This window comes from Antedon bifida, chromosome 5 (genome assembly GCF_963402885.1).
Source record: "Antedon bifida chromosome 5, ecAntBifi1.1, whole genome shotgun sequence".
Taxonomy (NCBI): Eukaryota; Metazoa; Echinodermata; class Crinoidea; order Comatulida; family Antedonidae; genus Antedon; species Antedon bifida.
The window spans coordinates 31,048,204-31,072,075 of NC_136230.1; the positions used below are offsets into that span (position 1 = coordinate 31,048,204).

Consider the following 23,872-nt stretch of genomic DNA (forward strand, 5'->3'; position numbering starts at 1 on the left):
AGTGGGAACCAAGCATTAATGTGCGGGTAAAATATACGCGCGTATACGTACAAAGGGACAACCCCTTTTTTAATCTACCGCGCTCTCTGATAATTTGTACGTCGTGGCCCCCAGCGGATTATCAACCGTGCTGGGCGGAGCAAATCGTCGAGGATGATGTCACTGATTGAAAGTGAGGAAAAAGGCGGAGCATATCCTTGACTTCAATAGCTTCAGCCAATCATGTTTTACCAATTGAGGGCGTGTACTATAGTATTAGTAGCGTATGCTTCTTTTGATCTTATCTGAGATTTTATTCATTCATTCGCCAGGTACTTCAGAAAGAAAAACCAAAACAGTCGAGTGCCGTACATTTTGCAGGGTGAGTACACTATTGTTGTTCTTATGGATTATCATCAGATAAAACCCCATGTCTAATATGATATGATCATAAAGCAGGCGAACTAGTGTTGCCTTTTCACATTTTGGCCGTAAGTATTAATTAAGCGTAGTAGGGAGGCCTCAATCAAGTATGCATGACGCATCGTTTACTTTTGATTTTAACAATAACATGTTAGCTTATGAATGACATACTGTAGACCTGCTATTAAATGTAAATACATGTATTTGTTATGTTTTCATGATGCATTACACACGTCTGTGTTTGTTTAATGTATGTTGACCTGCAACGTCATGGAAAAATCCATTTGCCTGGCGTACTACTAAACATTTACTGTGCTGCATGCTATTGTTGACAGATGGAACATAAACAGGAAATTGCTAATCCAATGTGCCCAATTTCCCAAATAATTGATATTCAATTATAGGGTTTTATAATATATACAGTTATTGGCAACAATGAAACCATAAAGTTGTTATATTAATAGTCCTAACAGTAAACTAGTGAACAACAACAACCTACACTAATAATAATGTTTTATTATGTTAAATATTATCCATTATGATTTGTGCTCTTTAAATTTTTTATATGATATGGAAATTTCCATCAGCATGCTTTGTGGTTGGCCTTTTCAAATTCGGGAATAAAATAAAATAGCCGCCTACTGTTTTGGAAATCACTAAACCATATAGTGAACAAAACAAGAAAGGCCTCTCAATAATTGGTTTTACACTTTAGGGGAATTCAATCAATGATCGAGACCACCACCTCATTATGGGCAATGAGTGAATGAGTGGCATTATCAAGGGAAACCAACGAGGGAACCTTGATGAGACTCTCATTGAGAGTGCATCAAAATGGCCTAATTTAATTCATTGTATGATCAAACTTACATTTATTCAATTATGGTAAATCAATGAATGGGGGTGGGGGGGGGGGGCTGGTTGTCAATGAATGGGGGTGGGGGTAAATCTATAAATGTGGATGGAGGGCACATTCAATTATGGCATGAGGAGCACTAGAGAGTGCATCAAAAGGGCCTAATTTAATTCATTGTATGATCAAACTTACAGTAATCAATTTAGGTGAATCAATGAATGGGTTGGCGGGTGGGTAAATCAATGAATGTTGGGGTTGTGAACACTCAATTATTGGCCTTAGGGGCACTCAATGAGAGTGCCTCAATGAGAGTGCCTCAAATGGGCTTATCTAATACATTGTAGGATCAAGCTTACAGTAATCAATTATGGCAAATCAATGAATGTTTGAAAATAATTCCATACCGTTAGTTCAGAAATGGATTTGGTACGTACTTTATGTTATGTTTGGTCAAAAAAAGGCCTTGACGTGCTAGTTATTGTATTTGAATCCCCTTACAATAGCTTTTATGTTAAAAGAAAGTAATAGTATAATCATTTTGAAAACTATATATATAGCTATTTTCTTTCAACATAAAATCTAAGGCCATTAAAAGACAATAAAAAGCACAAGCCCTTTTTTTGATCAAACATAACGTAAGTACCAAATCCAATTCAGAATTAGTGTTGGAATGTTTCAATTGTGCAGATTGTATTATGTGAAAGACTCGTATTGACGTTCAATGAAGCCTATCCGTCTGCCCATTTAGTCTATCACAACTTCATTTATATCAGACTTTGAATAGGTTATTTTGTAGTTTTAATAAAGTTAATCACTTCCATAGAAAAACCAAAACAAATTATGTTTTCATTTAGAAAAAGAAAAAATAAATGGTTAAATTCAACCAAAACCCCATTAGCTGGCAACCAATTTGATTTTTTTGCTTGAAATTACAGTTGCGGCAATCACTCTTATGGTTTTATATAGACTTTTATTGAATAGGTCTTGCTATACCAGCAACTTTTAGGCAAGCCATAGAAGTGTGTAGCGTTCATTATCAAAGTCACTGGTCCGCGGTACACCATGCAGCGTTTCCAATTAAAGGGAATATGGCAGAAGGCGGTTATACCACAAGACAGAAACGTTGAGACCTGTTTTTGTGTTTATTCTGCCTACAGTATATCAAACAGGTCTACCTGCAACTTTCAGGCAGGCCACCATTTGTGTACATTATCATAATTAGTAGTCAGGTTTGCGGTACACAATATTTTTCCAAAAAATAAAATAAATTAACGTCCAGAAGGCGGTTGTGACACAAAAGACAGAAACGTTTAAACCTGACCTTTTCGGCATTTAGTAAAAAGCTAGTTAATTATTATATGTTTCAGATTATCATTATATTTTATTATATTTTATATATTATTATATTTCATTGGTAGAACTGAAAAAAAAATACAATTCAAAAGATAGGATACTAGCACTTTTAAGTGCTAGTATCAACAGTTTTTTAAAGAGACAAAATAAATGGTTATGGGCTTCCATTTAATTTTCAGTTGTCAAAATTTGGCCTTTTTAACATCAATTTTTTTGTCAAAATGAATAACCTATTATGTGACATACTAGGTATAGCATTTTAAGAAAAAAAGAAAAAGAAACCATTCAGAGGGACAATATATCTTTAATTTTAATAATGGTTTTTATCTTTGAAAGGTATTTTCAAACATGGGTGATGATAGTGAACGACAATCCTGGTCAGGGAAGTTGGACTTTTTCTTATCAGCTCTTGGTTATTTCATTGGGCTCGGAAATGTGTGGAGATTTCCATACCTCTGTTACATCAATGGAGGAGGTATGTTAAACTGTGCAATAATGGTGATGCTTATACTCGTACATTACTAGAGACGAGCTTACTTACTTATATTGATTGAGTTTACTGGAAAAGAAGAAGACTGGATGGTCCATATTGAAGATGAAATTTTAAAAAAGAGGTTTTGTTATTTGAGTGTGAAATTCACAATGTTATTCTGTTTCTTGAAACATTCTATAATTGTTTTTTTTTTTCATTTAGGTGCCTTCTTAATTCCTTATGTAACCATGGTAATCCTCGCAGGCTTGCCATTGGTCCAATTAGAATTGTCGCTGGGACAGTTCACAAGCCTGGGTATTATATCTGCCTGGAAGATTAGTCCTCTATTTAAAGGTATGTTCACATATTTGACTTTTTACCTGTGTGCACTGAGAATGAATTACATTAATGTGAATAATGCTATTAGCACGATACTTATCATTGATGGTTTAAACGCATGTTGTCAAGTGTATATCCATTGGGTGTGATTGCTGTTTAAATGATTTTCAGGAAACTATCAAAGATCAGATTGTTTGGAAACATTGAGCACATTCCCTTTCTGAAATTTTGATTGTCTTATGATACTTAAATACGTAAATACGTAAATTCTTATGAAATTATCAAACCTCTGACGTCTTTTTATTCATCCCATCTGTTTTGAAAGGTTTCAAAATCCTGGACCGCCTTTATTATTATTATTATTTATTATTACTCCCTTTATTAATGTACTGTAGTTTGTGGCCATCTTCAATCTAGATTGTTAACCCCCAAACGCTGACCCAGTTTAAAATTCTGATTTTATTTGCCAATCATCGTAATGTGTTGGTTTGTGCAAGCATATTAAAAGGTCAATGACTTATTATCTCCACATGCAAAATGCTTTGTGTATACTGTACTGTACTATAGATTGTGAAATTATAAGTATCAGAAAATTATTTACAACAAAGAAAAATATTTAAAGTATGAAATTAATGATTTACATATACTGTGTTTATATACAAAATTTATATTTATGAATAAAGTAGAGAAAATGAAAAAAAGTGATGGTACGAATCTTGTTGTATATTCTGTTTTTGTAATAATTTTTAAAATTATCAGATAATCCTATGTGTGTTAATCATGGATTTGTGTATGTATCATACTTTTGTACTTACTGTAATTGGATTTGATTATAATAAGTAACAACCTATATTTAAAAATGTACAATTATAATACTGTAATAAGTCAGTTAAATTTAAAATGTCACTAATGATCTCTTAAAAACCTAAAAATATTAAAAAATGAAAAAAAAATAATTTCAATTTGAAATAATAATTATAAAAAAAAAAATCAAGGATTATATATGAATCCAACTAACTCATAAGGGAATATTTAAATATGTTGTCTAAATGTTTATGATCTACAGTAAATAAATGATGATTTAATTTTAGGTGTTGGTTACGCAATCACGCTGATATGTGCGCTCTGTTCACTCTATTACATCCTCATCATTACGTGGACAATCTACTACATGTACGCGTCCATGTGGAAAACGCTGCCGTGGATTGGATGCAATAACACATGGAACACGGATCAATGTGGCTCTATTCAAGAATTGCTAGCAAATGTAACAAACGTCACCGATGCTCCGATAACCGAAGCAACAACAATGGCACCGAAAGTTGTCCGAGCGAGTGAAGAATTTTTTTCGTACGTTTGACCAAAAAAGTGTGATGTGTCCTAATATGGTAGTGATATGCCCAAATATGGTAGTGATATGCCCACATTATGGTAGTGATATGACATCATCGTGTCCATATGGGCACATCCATTTTTTTTGTCACATACTAATTGATAGTGTGAACAGAGCTTTACTGTGTTAATTTTAGTTTGATTGTATGAGATTTATTTAGGATATTTAATATTAATAATATTTAAAAAAAAAAGTATTTTAGACTTGCCTGGGAATGAATTGTCGGGTTGGTGCCAGAATGGAATTGGCTGCAAGCCAATATAATATACTGTAGAGCTAGTCCTTTCGATATAAAATATTTCAAAGCATTTTTAAGTAATTGTATGTCAGCTACATTAGTAAAACTTTGTACAGTGTAAATAAAAAAGTAAATTTAAGCTCAAGATTTGTTTTCTTTGTAGGCATAAAGTTTTGGGAATCAGCGACGGACTACATGATCTGGGCAGTGTACGATTGGAACTGTTGCTTTGTCTATTTATTGCTTGGTTTGTTGTCTATCTTTGCTTGATCAGAGGAATTCATTCTTCTGGAAAGGTATTACCACCGAGTCATTCAATTTAATACAAATAATTGTGAACCTAATTCTTTGAACACTCAATAGAAGAAATCTGGGTTTTATATGTTAATCTAGTAGCTATGTAGAAATAATGCCAAATAACTGTAAATGGTTGTCTTTATAGAAATCCTTGGAAGTTTTTATGTCTCTTATTGTAGAATAGTATTCCTTTGATTTGTGTTCTTAGATTATAGTTATTTATTGCATTGTATTTATGTACACAGAATTGGCAACTAAATCCTATCTAAAAGATTTAATCAAGTTTTTATTCACACTCAAATAAAGGATTCTGTAAAACTTTTTTTCCATTTATATCGTAGACATCAAACAGTTGCATTGTCAATGCAACATATAAAACATCCTCTGCTAATTTCTAAATTTCTAAATATTGTTCAGAACAAAATTATGCAATAACTTAATTATTATTCAATTTCAATTATTGTTGTGAAAATAACCAATTCATTGAATTAGAATTAAATATTCTAAAATTCAGTGAAAATTGCAATTGACACAGAATGAAATAATGGTTTTATAGTTGTTTATGATATGGACATAGAGGATTTGTAATCACACTGAATAGAATAGAGCCATTGTATCAAGTATTCATTGGGAATAGAGTGTGAACAAAAGCAGATGATTTTTTTGAATATGATTTTTAGTTTGATTTGATTACAGGATTTTGTTTAACAGGTGTTAAAATGTATTGATGGGTCATTTACAATATTACAATATTTAATGTCTCTAGTTTTTGTCTTTTTTTAAATGTAGTAAATAGTATGCCTGTTCAATCAATTCATGAAATGAGAATTGTAAAACTAATTGAATACAGATTATTAAAAAAAAAGAAATGAAAATTGTGTAAACAATACAGATACTAAAATCTAAAAACTGCAGGGAAAAAATGTAGTATATTATGCAGATTTTTTATTGGTGGATCCATGTGGTGGCCTCCTCCCTCTTTTTGACAGTTAACATTCACTTTTTGATATCTATTTTGACAGAATATTAATATTATTTATTATTAGCGCACTCCTGGATCCGCCCCTGTTTTTTAAAGATGGGAAGTACAGTAATGTTTTCAATTCAATTTAATGATATTTATTTTTAAATTTTAAAGGTTGTTTATTTCACTGCTACGTTTCCGTTTGTGTTGCTTTTCATCCTGTTCATCCGCGGTGTTACACTTCCAGGCGCTATTGATGGAATAATTTTCTTCATCAAACCTGATTTTACTAAACTCGGGGATTTAAAGGTAAACAAAATAAATTCAATTATTTTATTACTATTTTAATTTTTTTATTCTTATTTTGATTCAAGTATTTTTTAAAACTTTTGTGGCCATATATATTGTTTCAGACTATAATTTAATCATATAAAAGTACAAAAACACAAAAATATTAATTTGAATAAATGATTTTTAACTTGTAGGTATGGCGCGCCGCTGCTAACCAAGTATTTTATTCTTTTGCCGCGGCGTGGGGTGGAATGTTGACCTTGGCAAGTTACAATAAGTTTAACAAAGACATCCTTAGGTAAGTTACCTTTTTACAGTCTTTTTTGCACACTATGAAATTTCAATATTATGCCTCAGTATTAATTGCTTGTTTACCATTACCAAAGTTTGCTGTACACCATGTACAGGTGCAGATTTAGGCAGGGGCTAAACAGACTTTATTCTCCCCCTTCCCCCCTAAAATTTAACTTTTTATAATAAAATAATGACTATTTTTATTTTTCTGCAACCTGACAGATTGTTTTTATCTTTTAATAAATATTTAGCCCCCCTAATCTATAATGCTTGATCCACCCCTGATGTATATCTAGTTCTGAAAAGAACTGTTGAGTTGTTTAAACAGTCAAATTGTAATGTTTTCTGTAGTTTCATATAAAACAACCATATTTACCATTGTACATATGATTCTCTTTTTCAAGCTACATTCTGATCAGATGATTAATCATTGACAATTATCTGTTTTCATTCTTTATTTAGGAGCGGAATCAACATTGTTATCAGTGGATGTTGTACTAGTCTATTCTCGGGCTTTGTCGTATTCTCAATTCTAGGTTTCATGGCTCAGGATGCTGGTGTCCCAGTTGATAAAGTAGTTGAATCAGGTATATATTTGTCAATACTCTCATTACAAAACATAGCTAAGCCCCACTCACCTCTTTTCTAACTATGAATTATTTAGTAGAAACTGAAATGAAAATGGTATTAAAGATGTATTGTCCCCCTGAAAAATAATGTTTACAATTGTTGTTGTTGCATATGCCATTTTAATTTCACATAATAGTTATCCACTTTGACTAAAAATTGGATCTAAACAAAATTTATTTACCTGAAAAACTGTAATTTAAAGCAAAAAATGGCTAAATTGACTGCCAGCCAATGGATTTTTGGATGAATTTAACCATTATGTTATTTTATAAGTTAAAACATTATTTTTTTTTTTTTCTACGGAAGTGATTAACTTTATTAAAACTACAAAATAACCTATTCAAAGTCTGATTTAATTAATCTTCATTTTTCATGTTTTTGGGGGACAATACATCTTTAATGTTAACAAAATAAAATGTGTAAAAAGATGCCGATTCAAAACAAAATTTATAAAACCCGACCAAAATTGTTTTTTACCCATGCAAGATGTAAAGTGTGGTGTGTTTCATTATAAATTGTTCAATTGTTGTATGAGATTAAAACTTTAATACAAAACATGATATTCAGGCTTTGTGAAATATTAACAGAATTTCCACATGTTAGATTACAAATAAATTAATCTTGACATACATTTCGTAAACATTTTAACTAGGTATCAAAACAATCAAGTTGTCGACACTACCCTTAACTTGTTCTTATGACTTATCATTTGCATAACATTTGCATAATTACCATGTTAGTAATGGTAGGTACTGTTATAATAAATTGATAGACATCTAGACTAGGTTCAAGCTGTTGGTAGTCTTTGATCCAAAATCTTACTTGCCAATATTTGTTAACGATCCTATCCATGTTCGGATATTGTTTCAGACATTTACAAGTGAAATCATTAGTTTTGTTCTGTTTTTTTTTCTACGGAAGTGAATAACTTTGAAATTATTAAAACTGCAATATGGCCTATTCAAAGTCTGATTTTAATAATCTTCATTTTTTTTAGTTTTGTGAGGACAATACTGTACATCTTCAACAAATATTTGATTAATATGGGTAGATAAAATTATAGTATAAGAATTTTATTTATTCAAAGAAAGAAAAAAAGAAATTCAATCTATGCTTTTTCTAAACTTTATCACAACATACAGTATGTGTGCCTACAGTAAAAAAAAAAATTGAAAAATAAATCCCAATGTCACTTGCCCAGAGTGCCGGATTCATCCAGCCCACATCATCCAGCCCACATTGCCCAAATTCAGCTTGCCCGATACTCAACTAAAGTAAACTGGTTTCAGTATGCCAAAAAAAATACAAATAATAATTTCTGTGCCAATATTCTCGAACATTAAAGTTAAAATATCATCCAATTTATGATATTAATATTGACATTTATTATTAGGTTTTATAATTCATTGCCAAAAATGAAGATGTTAATAATTTGTTGAATAAATTCAAGGCCATACTGGATTTTATAAAAACTTTGTTTTATTAGTACACCCAGGTCATGTTTATAAAAGTTGTTAAAAAAATTATAATTTTTGTGGTAAAATGTAGAATTTATATCTAAACTGAATTGGTCAAGTTTTGCAATACCTTTACTTTAGTTACCATTGTTTGTTTGGCCTTGAGCAGATTTTATTTTTATTATACATTGTTTTCTGGATTTTCTAATACAATTGTGCTTTTTAGACATATACTGTATATTGGTTGAATTCTGTTGTTATTTCTTGCATTGTGATAGGACCTGGTCTCGCTTTTATCGTCTACCCGGAGGCGGTTTCATTGATGCCTTGCCCTCAGTTGTGGGCATTTTTATTTTTCTTCATGCTTTTCATTGTTGGTCTTGATAGTGAGGTAAGTTATTGTTTTTAATCTCTTGAATCTTATTCAATTAAAATACTAAAGTAACTTGAATTGATGATTAACATCATAAAATGAAATTTTGGCATTTGATTGAAAATTAGTCAAATTTGATTGAAAATTATAGTGACACATTTGATTGAAAATTATAGTGACATTTGGTTGAAAATTATAGTGACATTTGATTGAAATCCCATTTGATTGAAATTTATTGCCATTTGATTGAAAATTAGTCAAATTTGATTGAAAATTATAGTGACATTTGATTGAAAATTTGACATTTTATTGAAAACTAAAGTATTGAAATTATTGGATTGAAAATTTGACATTTGATTTACAGTGGCATAAATACTGTACTACCATGCTGCCAAACAATGTTTTAAATTAATCATCATGGTATAGTCTATGATGTGAAAGTAACCTTATTGTTGTATACTTTGTATAATCAAGGGATTTTATTTGCGCCAGATTGTACACTGATCAATTTCACGGTAATCTTAATATTTTCTATTTGAAAATTATCTGAAAATAAAATGTAATAAAATGATTTTATCACAAACACTTATATAAATATAGAAAGTTAATACTGTAAATGATGGTGAAATGTGTTTAGTTGGAGTTTACAATGAAGAGCGCTTTGTTGTGAGAATTTAATTTTATTGTGAAGGTATGGTTGAAAAGAGAAACTTATTGAATTATTATTGTCACATGAATCATATTCAACAGCCATTTAAGGTCATCTTTGCTTGACCCCTTTCTCATGACAAACATCTGAACACATCATTTCAATCATGTTTCTAAGCCTGATTGGTTCTTCTGTATTCATTCAATTCAAGATGTCAGTCACTCTCTGATGGTCTTGCAAAATAATTCCTGTGCACATACATTATTAATGTGAACCATTCAAATATAAATAAATTATTTTGATATCTGGTGATCTTAATGACTAAAAACCTATATAATAGTTATAATATAAAATGTGTGTATATATTTATCGTTTTGATTTAGCTTTTCGCTTTTTTTTTTTTCAGTAATTTTCCTTTGGATTTATAATAATAATAAATATATACCTCTCAGATATTCTTGCAAACTTTCTATATATTCAATTCCTAACTGTGCACATTTTTGAGTTGAGTTTTTAATTCCTCTTGGTCAATTACCAAAAATAATTACTTTAGTTCTAGACTCTGTACTATAACGTACAGTAATATAAATGTAGTATGTGCACAAGTCCAGATATGATAAATTTCAGACTGGTAGGTCCGATATTTTTACTTCAGGCTAAATTTGAGGTGTGTTTCAGTCAGACAGTCTGTAACCAATAGGAATTAAAGCCTGTGACATCCTGTTTTGTCAAACTTTTAATTTGGAACTTAATTCGTTGATTGTGTTGACCTAAAAATATTTTCCAATTCATTTAATTCTAATCTTTACTAAAAGTGCAATCCATTTTTATTCCAAAAAAATAAAATGTTATCAATACTGTAGGCCTAATAAACAAATATTTTAGATAAATTTTAAATTCTTCTTTTAGTGTTATTTCACCCTTTTGAAATTAACCAAACATTTCATCACATAAGAATTGAAATTATATTGATATATGAATAAATAAATAAATAGAACATTTAATAGTTTCTATGCATACATGACCTAAGACATCTAAACATTCAAATACTTAATAATACAACGATGAAACCTGATCACAAGACTTATGTGGAGATATAGCGGTTTTTTTTTATTTTGATGAATTTGAAAAATGTGAATGAGTATTGGAATGATGTTGTTGATGACATCATGTGATATGTTTGTGGAAAAAGGTTAAGGAACCATGTCAAAAATATTCCACTGCAGTTACTACAGTAACTAAATTTTCTCTTTAACCTTTTTATGCAATTATTTAGCAACTTTTTTTGGGGATAATCGTACACACTGTTTATTGCAGTAATCACTTCCTCATAAACGTATCCATTGATGCAAATAAAAATCACACTTTTCTGCAGTAAACAATGTAGTTACTACAGTAATTGCAATAGAATGATTTGACATGATCCGTAAAAGAAAAAACATGATCTAGTTTGTAAAAAGATGGGTATTGCCCCTTTGTATCATTTTGGTATCATTGAGTGTTTTTACATGATAATACAGATAAATATATCTGTTTCATTAAAGATATAAATAATATGTGAATGTATTTTCCATTTATAACAAATAATGAAGAAACACAAATGGAAAAATAAAGCTAGAATATGCAGTTTTAAGATTTGACGGTGTTTTTGATTGTATCAAAATTAGATAACTGTAAAAGTATTATACAGTAGAGAACGCTTGAAGAATTAATCAGGTCAAAAAAAATGTTTATGAATACAATAATTTTTTACTGTTTGAGGTCGGGTCACGTTTAGACAAAATAAAATAGATTTTTTTTATAAGAAAAGTGTTATTTTCGAACAACAATTCTTAAACAAGAGCTTTCTACTGTATTATCTTTCAAAATTTCAATGTAGTAATACCATATTAATTATTCAGTATAAACTATAACTTGAAAAGGTTTATGTTGTGTACATAAATACAAAATGAATTTATTCTTCTCATTGATCATTATTGGGTAATTCCTAGTTTCTATAAAATCTACGTCTTAAGGCAAGACATTTTCTAACATGGTTTTAGCGCATGTTATTAAATTCATAGGAATTAATACTTAAAGACACCTTCCCTACAATTTGTGACGTTTTGTAAAAATAATGTATATATATATTACTTTAAAAACATTAAACCAGGTCATTCCTTGTCTTAAATGTACGTTTTATGGTAAATTATGATAAAAAGTGAGAAACAATGCACTACCTAAGTAGCTCGCGGCGACTGACCTCTCGTGGACGGTCTTTAGGCCTAGCCTAGCTAGGCTTAGTTTTGTAGGCCTAGCTGGTAAACATCGGTAACGTACGAACATCGTACGCTAGCTATATACCTAGCCTGACGTTGTATAGTTGCTGCATTATTTGTCTTTCTATTTTTGCCAGACTCCGTTGATACAAATTGGGTTAAACCTGGTATTTTCCCTGAAAAGTTAGGAGTCTTTCATTTGTTTTGGCCTCACGATCGATCGAAAAGTGGGTGTATTACAGAAGTAAAACAGAAATATCAATCCGCGTGCAATGCATTTTGGGATTTATAGCGGGCCGCTATAATTATTAGAATCGACTTATTTTTTACATTTTTAACCATTTAAAGATGAAAAAAGTTATCGCAATAGGACCATATAGTATTATTTTTACATTAAATATAGTTTGTGATCTGAAATTAGATCTAAAAAATGTAGGGAAGGTGTCTTAATTTTCATCAACAGTACAAATAGAGTTGAAGGCTATGACATCACAATATATGATATCACATGATACTGTTCCATTACCAATGATGCATTGCAGTCGACCAAAGTGATTTCCAACCTAAATTTCGCAATTTTGCAAATAACATTAAAATTGAATTAAAATAATATTGTTTCTTTTTTTGGTAAAGTTGTTTTTTCTTGCGGATTATGAAATCACTGAAGCGTGTGACCATCCTTATGTCTGTTGGCAATAAAAAAGTTTCATGTCTGTTATCAACTCTATTAAAGATGTTTTGTCCCCAAAAACATGAAAAATAAAGATGAATAGGGCATTTTATAGTTTTATTTATTTTATTCACTTTTATAAAAAAAAATCCAAAATAATGATTTTATAAAATGAATTTATAAAAAATATTATTTATCAAGAATCTAGTACAGGCAATGGGCTTCCCGTTCTTTTTGTTCTTCCAATATTAGGTAAAAGTGAATAATTAAAATGGCCTATTCAACAACAAACAATGTTTTTTTATTGGGGACAAAGATCTTTGTGATTTTATTTATGCTAGGCCTGGATATTCTATAATACATGGTATTATTACTTTGAATCAAATATATAATATAACCAGACTCTGTCAAAGTGTATATCATTAATTAAAACCGCATGTTTCTAGCTTGGTTTTGTTTTTCTTCATCAAACAAATAAAATGGACATGTTATACATAGTTTAAGTATGTTATTAATTGTTTTAGGATGCTATTGTTTTTTTCTTTCACTTTGTTTTCTTCTACAAGACTCTCCGGGTGCATCAACGAGGCATGTGTACTGAACGTTTCTCGCAGTCTAACACCCTAACAGGTGACGGTACTTATCAACAGTAAATTAGTATTAATAGTGTTTGTTTTCATTGTTTTTTAAGGCATGAAAAGCTGTTTTTAAATTTCATTAACATGCATATTATTTTTCTGGTCATTTGGAAAATATATCGTATTTGTTTTTCTGAAAATTTTACCCTTTATTCTAAAATGTTGTTGCACCTTATCGTAGGCCTAAAATTGGACCTGATACAATTTGAATTCATCATATATAAGGGAACATGTCAAAATGATTATACTGCTGTTACTGCAGTAATTACATTTTCTTTACCTAATTCTACTCAAACCTGTTTATGTAATTGTTCAGCAAGCTTCTTCTGTAATCACTTTTCCTCATATATTACTTCTACAAATAAACTAAAATCATTGTTTCAGTGATTGCAATTAGTTACTGCAGTAACTGAAGTAGAATAATTTGACATTATCCCTAAATGATCTATATAAGTCTTGAATTATCTGTAAATCAACCAAATCAGATTTTTTGTAATCTAGTTTGGTTGAAAATTGACTTCTAATGGTCTTTTGTGAGAAATTCAAATTGTTTTTAGGGAATTTGTTGGCAGTGTATCTTAAAATTCACCGGATTTGTTTTGGCATTGGTTCAATTGAAATATTAAAATAGGAGAAGACCAGAAATATACATATCCCATGCACAGTACTTATTTTATAGAGCTAAAATTTATACCAGATTATGGTTATACATATAACATATATACATATTTTTTTTACAATATTATTTTAAAACTAATTTTAGTTGTAAGAGAGTGAATCTGCTGTTGCAGAGAGAGGGAGGGTAAATGAAAAGGGAAGAAATGATGAAGAAAGGAAAGAATGAAGAGAAAGTGTTGGTGTGCTGAATCAGTCTTCAGGAAAATCTGTCATTTGCAGTAATTGTTATCAAAAAAAAGATTTAAAAAATATTCACGACACTACCAATTTTAATAGATGATTTATTTCTCATAAAATTCTTAGAATGGAATTTTCCATTAAAACTTTTACTGTTTATGACAGATGGCAAAGTTGACTTAATTAATTAAAACAAATATTAATAGGTTTATTGTAAACAAAAATAATAAAGTAAACAAAAGTGTAAAGTATGGTCTTGTCTGTTGGAATGAGTCCAAATGTAGCAATATTCAAAATCGTGAATATGACATGATTATTATGAATGTTGTGAATTACAGCATCTAATGATGTGGAAATCCGTTAATAACTTTTAAATTATAGGGTTTCCTCAAAGCACTGAATATATTTAGATGAAATATATTGTATTGTGTATTCTTAAAATTAATGATGCTTCAAACCGGATTTTCTGGCTAAGAAATAATTGTGTGGCCCAATCCAAGTATTAGATAAACTGCATACAGTAGAACTCTCTATTAAGTGGACACCTTCAAGACCCAACAAAAGTGTCTTATTAACTGGGTGTCCCATAAATAGGGTTTATCTTTATTTCTTTCACTCGAAAGTGTCCCATTAATTGGGGTGTCCTAAAGGAAGGTTCTACTGTATTTAAAATTACCAATTGAGGTGAAAATCGACTTTCAAAATGGTACCCAATTCATAGACAAGACCATGTAGAATAAATGATAAATGAATATTTTCAAATTTAAGAGTATTACATATTATAACATGTAATGATTTTGATCATTTAACAAGTTTTTTTTTATTTGTTTTTGCTTTTCATTGACATCTTTAATAAACACATTTCAGAGATCAGTTATATTGAAGTTTGTAAGAAACAGTAGACTGAAATGATTACTTTTTTTGCTTACTAGTTTGTAATGTTCGAGACGGTCATAACGTCAATTGTTGATGAGTTGGAATATCATTATCCCGGAAGGTTTATGAGGTACAAAGACAGGATCACGTTCATAACCTGTGTCATCTCGTTTTTCCTTGGCATACCATTCGTTATGGAGGTAATTTTGTTTGCAAATTTAACTAAGTACCATTTCAGTTATTCAGAGAGAGGTGATTGCCACATGTTCATCACTTTTTTTCACTGCTCTGTGCTTTTTTTTTATTAGTTATGTATTTTTGTTTGCAGTGATGAAGTATAATAAATAAATAATATTTGTAAATTACTTGATTACTATTTATTATTACTATTATTTTCCCAATACGCACACGAATATGTCTAGGTTTTTCAGAAATGTGGTATTTAGAATGTGTGGTTAATAATTTAATTTCATTTGATTAAAATCACAATTGAAATTGGTGAAGTAATGTACAGACATTTTTTTTTTAAATTTAGTATCAAATAATAAGGATAAACAAAATTGAAGGTCTGGTTTTAGGAGAGTTTCCAGTTTTCAGAGAGTTCAGTATTGGTCTAAATCTTTCCTAGAGTGTTTGTATATAGTCTCAACATGGATTAATTAGGAACATTATCTTTCAATAAAAATGTCATTCATGTTAATGTTATGTTAAATAAATACACTTCCTTTTCTCTCTGACTAATTCTAGGGTGGAGTGTACCTAATGACACTCTTTGATTGGTACTCAGCCGGTGTTTCTCCCATGGTTCTTGGTGTCTTTGAGTGCTACATTATCTGTTGGCTTTATGGTAAGTTTTTATTTCATCATTTGTTTTATTCCCTTAGAACCCTTATTAAGGGGACACCTACGATACCAAACAAAGTTTTCACTTTATATGGATGTTCCCTGAATGACCAGTGATGAAACCCCATTAATAGTGATAACATGTCACAGAGTGAGTGAGTGGCCGAGCGGTTAAAGCCCCCTTCCCTACGTTTTTTAGATCTAATTTAAGATCACAAACTATATTTAATGTAAAAATAATACTATATGGTCCTATTGCGATAACTTTTTTCGTCTTTAAACGGTTAAAAATGTGAAAAATAAGTCGATTCTAATAATTATAGCGGCCCGCTATAAATCCCAAAATGCATTGCGCGCGGATTGATATTTTTGTTTTTCACCTGTAATTCGCCCACTTTTCGATCGATCGTGAGGCCAAAACAAATGGAAGACTCCTAACTTTTCAGCGAAAATACCGGGTTTTCCCCAATTTGTATCAACGGAGTCTGGCAAAAATAGAAAGACAATTAATGCAGCAACTATACAACGTCAGGCTAGGTATATAGCTAGCGTACGATGTTTGTACGTTACCGATGTTTACCAGCTAGGTACTGGTACTGGTTCAAATAACCGTCTCACAGAGACATCTGGTAGCCATTGACTTAAAGTTGGCATTTGGATGTGTTACTTTTAAATGTAGGCCTACAGTATGAGAGTGACTACTACCAAATTACACAGTCTCAAAACAACTTATAAACAGTTCATATATACAGTTAAAACATTGCTGGGAATTATAAATTTCTGTTGAAGCAGGCTCTAATGAAGTTGCATCTAGTAAGTTGACTTTGTTGTACAACTCTATCAAGTATTGATGGTATCTTCCGACCTCTTCGTTTACTTTGGGTTGTGTGAAAAGTAAGAATTTTTGTAGGATCTTCATTTTCTTTTCTAATTACATGTCCGATCCAGTTGAATTGTTGCTTGTAGACATATTCTTCTAGCGGTTGACAGCCAGTAATTTTGTAGAGATCGTCATTATCAATTACGTAACGCCAGTCTATATAGTTTTCATCTGTTTCTTCATCTGAGGATATGTCTACATGGTTTGGTGGGCAGACTCTTTGAAAGCAATTCACTAGCATTCTTCTTAGGAAGGTTTTGTATGTTGTGCTAAGTTTGAACATTTCACTTCCTGTTGCCCTCCAAGCATGGCAACCATAGGTGAGTCTACTCCTAACTAGACCATTAAGAAACATCATTCTTGTTTGTAAGTGGATCGTTCTGTTGGTAAGCAATGCTCTATTCTCTGCAAATGCTCCTTTGGCTGAATTGATTCTGTATTTTACTTCTTGATCTCCAATATGAACATCATTGTAGGTAGCCCATACACCAAGGTATCTAAAGTGTGTTACGTTGTTAATGTGTACGCCGCCAATTTGTATGATGCATCTTGGGTATTCTTCAACTTCCTCTTTCCAGTTCCATATAATGGTTTCTGTTTTGGGGGCACTAATTCTTAGACCAAATTCCAGACAAACTTTATTCAAGATGTTCACAATGGTTTGCAGTTCTTCTTGTGACCAGGAACTTACAGCAAAGTCATCAGCATAGCCACTTTCAAAGTCGTCATAGATGCCCCTTGATGGTGCTTTACGTCTTTGAGCACGATTTGTAGCTTCAATAGGAATTAGGTATTGTATCATTAGGCCATCCAAACTAGCATCTTTACAGCGTTGTTTGAACACTCTAATAACGTAATCAAAATATTGGTTAAACATGCTGGTACTCTCAATACCACCCTGTCGCACCCCAGAAGATGTTTCGAACTTATCATCACTCGGATCGTCGTCAGCAAGGTATGCTTTCGTTGAGCTGTACAGTGATTGTATAATGTCAATCATAGTAGTAGACTGGTTTAAGTGAAACCTATTACGAACGCTTAGGAAAAGAAGATTACGATTCACATGGTCGAATGCTGCTGTTAAATCAATGAAGCATGTATAGAGTTTGCGATTTGAGCGATACGCAATTTCCTGGATCTGCTTGATTACATATATAGCATCATTGCACCCTCTGTTGGACCTGAATCCAAACTGTGTGCGTAGAAGTTGACTTTCATAAAAGATGGAAAAACGTGAAAGAATGATAACCATAAGTATCTTTGAAAATGTAGACCCAATCGATATTCCTCTATACATTGATGGATCAAGTGGACTGCCTTTTTTTTTCCAAATGGTTGTTAATTTGGACAGTCCCCAATCACTTGGTACTTCTTTCGTTCTCCAAATTTCCTCAAACAGTCTATGTACATGGTCGACGAATACTGGGTTCTCTGTGGCGACTTGCAACATTTCAGAAGCGACATCTAGGGTAGCTTTGCGACCTTTTAGATGTCCGATTGCATCAATAATTTCTTTCTTGGACGGAGGTTCATTGTCTATCTCAAATTCTGGTTGTCTCAGGTTGATAATATATTCTGGAGGTGTGCTAATTTCATCTGGGATTTTAAGGCTAGATTGGTCTGGATTAAAGTGATCTTTAAAGTGTTCACGTAATCCAGGACATTTTATAGGCTTTGGTGCTTTTCTTATAACATCACCGTGCTCCTTAGCTTTTCTCCATAAATCAAATATTTTTCTATTTTGGTGGGCTTCATTTAACTTGCTTGCTTCTTCATACAAATATTCATTCCGTAGTTCCTTAACCCTTATCTTAATTGCTTTCTGCATAGCCTTGATCTCCTCTTCTTTGTAGGTAACTGTGCTTTTGTTAATATTCTTTCTTTCTTTTATAAGCTGTTGTAGTCTTTCATCACCATCCCAGGGATGAGCATTTTGGTTTCTTGTTTTCTTCGGGACTTCTTCAACTGCCTTATTTAGCACTGTCATAAGTGTTGTATAGCGCTCAGTTGATGTAGTGGTTGTTGTCTTTTCAGGAGAAGTAATTTTATTAATTTTATTAATTTCTTCTTCTATCTTTGTTTTAGCATTATTTCTTACTTCTCGATCTTTAAGTTTACTCATGTTGGCTCTTTTGCTCTGTTTTTTCTTTTTATGCTTCTTCCACCTGGCTGCTTTGTTGGCTGGTGTTGTCATATTACTCACAAGGATTCTATGATCAGACGAAAGTTGTTATAGACTCTTGTGTCAGTAACATACTTCCTCAACCAGTGATCACATATGTTGTAATCTAGTGTTTTCTTTGTAACACCATCGTTGCTATGCCAAGTGATCCGATGAACGTTTGAATGGTCAAACCAGGTGTTCAGTATGCATAGCTTGAAGTCAGAGCAGTAGTTGATGAGTCTTGTGCCATTGTCGTTACTAATGTCATCTGTGTCTTGAAATCTATGTAGGTTTCCATCAAAGAGTGATTTTCTGGTTGTTATTGTTGATGTTGCATTATTAAGTTGAATTATTTAAGTTTTCTGTTTGTTTTGTCTTGCAATAAAAAGATGACTGTTAAAAAGAAGTTAACTATACCCAATATTATGATGATAATTATTGTGGTACAATAAGTGGTTTTATCAGGGCAATTGATATTTCTATCCGTCCCTACCTCTTGAGTATCTTTGGTAACCCGGTTAGATCAAGACACAACTTTGCCCTGATTACTAGCTGCATTGTTATGGGAGTATGTTTCCATAAGTATTTAAAGTCTCCCATCAGTAAGAGTTTTGTGTTGTTCTCGACTCTTGTTACTTTGGAGAGTTTTGCATAGAAAATATCCTTTGATGATTCTGAACCGGATTCCGTAGGAGAGTACGCAGACACAATTCTTAATTTACAATTTTTTATTGAGACGTCTATTGCCATTAGACGTTCATATACATAATAAACATTAGACACTTTGATATGGGGTGACTGTTTGATGGCAATAGCAACCCCATACATCTTTTTGATTTTCAGTCCAGTCCAGTATACATTGTAGCCCTCATGTGAGATTGCACCGGTACCAATCCGTCTCACTTCCTGCATACACACGATGTCAAGGTTTGCTGCTTTAATTTGAATGAGGGTTTCATGTAGTAAGAAGTCATCTGAGCAGGTATTAACATTAATCTGTCCTGCTCGCCAATGAAAATATTTTGCAGGCTTTTGTTTCCTAACTGCTTCTTGTACTTTCTTGTTTATGTTTGAAAGGTTTTTAGAATCTATATCTTTATTACTCTTTGTGTGAAATTTTGACTTGCGTCCACCACGGGTACCTCTATAATGGAAAATTCCCAAGTCTAGTAGGGCTACAAAACTAAGCCTAGCTAGGCTAGGCCTAAGACCGTCCACGAGAGGTCGATCGCCGTGAGCTACTTAGGTAGTGCATTGTTTCTCACTTTTTATCATAACTTACCATAAAACGTACATTTAAGACAAGGAATGACATGGTTTAATGTTTTTAAAGTGATATATATCTATTATTTTCCAAAAAACGTCCAAAATTGCAGGGAAGGGGTCTTTAAGACAGTGGAACCGTAATGTAGCCATAACATCGGCAAGGGTTCGAGGCTCACTCACTCCATGGTTCTGGTGGTAGAACAAGTCTTCTCGGATAATAATAGCTCGTGTGCACTTTAAAGAACCTAGTACATCTTTCGAGATGAGTAGGGGGTTACCCCGGTGTATTTGTACATCACATCCACTGATTATAACTGGGCCCTCTGGGAGACCAGACTGAAGAGGTCGCCCAATATAAATAAAATATTTCAATTCAATTTCAATGCACTTTCCTGTTATGGAAGAATGCCAAGGATTGCTCATAAAAAGTTAACCATCTAAATTATGTACAAATTCTTTGCAGGAATGGATCGATTTAAAAATGATGTAGCAGCTATGATTGGTTACATGCCATGGATACCTCTGCAAATTTGTTGGAAATTCATTACTCCACTAATAACCATGGTATGCTATAATAAAATTATTATTCTAGGCCTACTGAGTAAATTATAGTTCTGTCAAGCAGTTCCTCCAATATTAAGTGGAATTGATGTTTTTGTCTGTATTTTATGTAAAGTGCCTTTGAGCATGTTTTTTTCATGAAAAGGGCGCTATATAAATGTGGTATATTATTATTATATGCACTGTGTTCTGTTTAAACATGAATATTAATGATTATTTCTTTCAGGGTATTTTAATCTTAAGCTTTGTATTCTACTCACCCGCTGTATATGGAGACTATACATTCCCTCCATGGGCTGAGGGCCTTGGATGGTTCTTGGCTTTGGTGTCGGTAGCTGTTATCCCAGTTGTTGGCGTCATAGTTGCATATCAACAAAAAGGAAACAGTTTCTGGGAGGTAAAATAACACATGTTTGTCAATGCTTGCTTGCCTAATATTTTTTGTTTACTTCACAACTCCACGGCTTCCTGTTTTCAAACAAAAACGTGAAGCCAACCATCTCAATATCTCATCCACACACTAAAACAATGCATCACATACAGTACAGTACACAGCATTAAGCTCTGTCTACACTATCAAACTAGTTTGAAAAAAAAAAGTGTGATGTGCCCAAATATGGTAGTGATATTTGACCTCTAGGAATTGATTACTAGACTTTATGCTCTCAAACTAAATATTTTTTACTGAAAAATGTTTTTTTTTTTAGCGTGTTGTGATGGCATCGAAACCTGCACATGACTGGGGTCCTGCTAAGGATGAAGATCGTGTACGTGCTGGTTACTCCCCACTAAACCCAGACTTTGTACCAGAGGTTAATTCATATCGTTCACCTGGATACACACCTGTATTAACAACAGACAGCAAAGTTTAAATTTTAAAATGGTTACAAAATATGTACAGTTTATGATCATCTTGCCTTTATATGGATAGTCATATATTTTATAGTAATTGCTGGTTCCTCTTATTTTATAAAAACTTTCTTCTCATTTTTTTTTCTTTCACGGTAATTCATCCAAAAAGAATATTGGATGCTAACCTTGAAGATAAATTGTATCATATCTATTATGTCACAAACATACTAATAGATTTAGTTGACTTTGTGTCCCTGAATTATTTAAGTTTTCTGTTTGTTTTGTCTTGCAATAAAAAGATGACTGTTAAAAAGAAGTTAACTATACCCAATATTATGATGATAATTATTGTGGTACAATAAGTGGTTTTATCAGGGCAATTGATATTTCTATCCGTCCCTACCTCTTGAGTATCTTTGGTAACCCGGTTAGATCAAGACACAACTTTGCCCTGATTACTAGCTGCATTGTTATGGGAGTATGTTTCCATAAGTATTTGATGCAAAAAATGACCGGGGTTATGATGTTCAGCACTTGGAGGTGAAACAATAAATTTGAAACTTGGCCAAATTTTATATATAGTAAACAAAAAAAAACAACAAATCCAAGATATTATTATTACTATTATTATTATTGTGGTGACACTTAATCAAAATCATATAAGTCATGACGTCATGAAAAACGTGTTCCACTCAGTTATATAAATGACCGAACGTGTTTGAATTATTGTGTGAGTCGTGGTTGGCTGGAACTCGTAGTGGGGATGTGGATTTGTAGTGTTTCCAATCCAAATGTCCAGGGTTTAATCCTGACCTAGTGCCATAATTGTAACTCGACGTGACTTTTTCTACTCTACTCTCTAAAGTCTCAAATGTTTTATAAGCACGAAGAATTGAGTAATGAGTTTACCATCATGTAGTAATTGGTGAGTTGGATGTGAAAATAAAAAGAGAAAAGAAACGCTGTTCTACTGTATCAATCGTATACACAAAGTTCTCCGTCTATACGGTACTGTGCCTATTTTTTAGTTGCTGACAAATCGGTTACAAGAATTGAGTTATTATAATTGATCAAACCTTTATTTTACATAATTTCAATGATATTTTATTGATTGTCTTCCGGGCCATTGTTGCAAATTTGGCAATCATTATATATATATATATATATATGGGCCATAATATAATTTTATAAAGTTGACCAAAGCAAATAATGTACATATATCACAACAAACGTTAATTATCTTTTTTTATGTTGAAAAGGTTGTTACCTTTGGTAAATATTTATGGGCTAAATCTTGGTTTCCCACTCAACGGAAGGACGTACATGCACTAGACCAATCACGACGCGATGGATCCTCTATCCGAACTGCGCGAGCTTGTGATTGGTCAACTCACTTGAGTTGCGCGTACGTCGTTGCGGTGCGTCAAAATGGAAACAAGCATATATATATCTGTAATTAGTACATTGATAAAATAAGTGGTTATATTGTCGCCATTCAACTTCCTTTGGTACAAATAAAAAATAAAATTAAAAAATAAAAATATATTTTAATTAATTAAAAAATTAATTAGACTCTATTATAGATAATGGCTAGTTTGCAAAATTAGTTTAGCTTTTGTTTTACTTGTTGATTTAATGGGAATTTATTTAATAAATACACAGTGTAAGATACATTTTCAGTTTCTCACGTTTCATTATTTGTCTGTTATTGGATTATTAATAATTTCATTGTTTAATTATCTCATTATCTTGCCAAGGAAGACAGTTTTTATCATTATAATATGTTTTCTACAATTTCGACGTAAAGTTTGTCTATAATTCTACAATATTGAAAAACGATATTGCTAATAGGTGAGAAGTAGTACACAAATATTGTTTCTTGTTTGAACCAGGGAAGAGTGAAATTATTTTTATTATTTTTTTATTTTTTTATTTATTGATATTGTAATTTTACTCTTCCCTGGTTGAACATATATCCATCCGCTTTAAACGCTAGGTGAG

The 23,872-nt window shown here is 31.9% G+C and overlaps 1 protein-coding gene across 1 annotated transcript; it reads left to right on the top strand.

The window, feature by feature from the left end:
- The first annotated feature begins 279 nt into the window (after positions 1-279).
- LOC144843550 (sodium- and chloride-dependent glycine transporter 1-like) lies at positions 280-23,536 on the top strand. The gene is made up of 14 exons (XM_078700369.1): positions 280-361; positions 2,948-3,086; positions 3,306-3,437; positions 4,514-4,772; positions 5,217-5,349; positions 6,489-6,623; positions 6,800-6,903; positions 7,362-7,486; positions 9,265-9,377; positions 15,362-15,505; positions 16,053-16,152; positions 20,922-21,022; positions 21,246-21,416; positions 21,727-23,536. Exons 2-14 carry the CDS (start codon positions 2,960-2,962, stop codon positions 21,889-21,891), a joined length of 1,809 nt encoding a protein of 602 aa, XP_078556495.1. The 5' UTR covers positions 280-361; positions 2,948-2,959; the 3' UTR covers positions 21,892-23,536.
- Positions 23,537-23,872: the final 336 nt, after the last annotated feature.

Coding starts and splice junctions, on each gene's coding strand:
- LOC144843550 (XM_078700369.1), top strand. CDS start 2,960: ATGGGTGATGATAGTGAACGACAATCCTGGTCAGGGAAGTTGGACTTT. Junction 6,904..7,361: donor TTTAACAAAGACATCCTTAG/GTAAGTTACCTT, acceptor TTCTTTATTTAG/GAGCGGAATCAACATTGTTA. Junction 15,506..16,052: donor GCATACCATTCGTTATGGAG/GTAATTTTGTTT, acceptor GACTAATTCTAG/GGTGGAGTGTACCTAATGAC.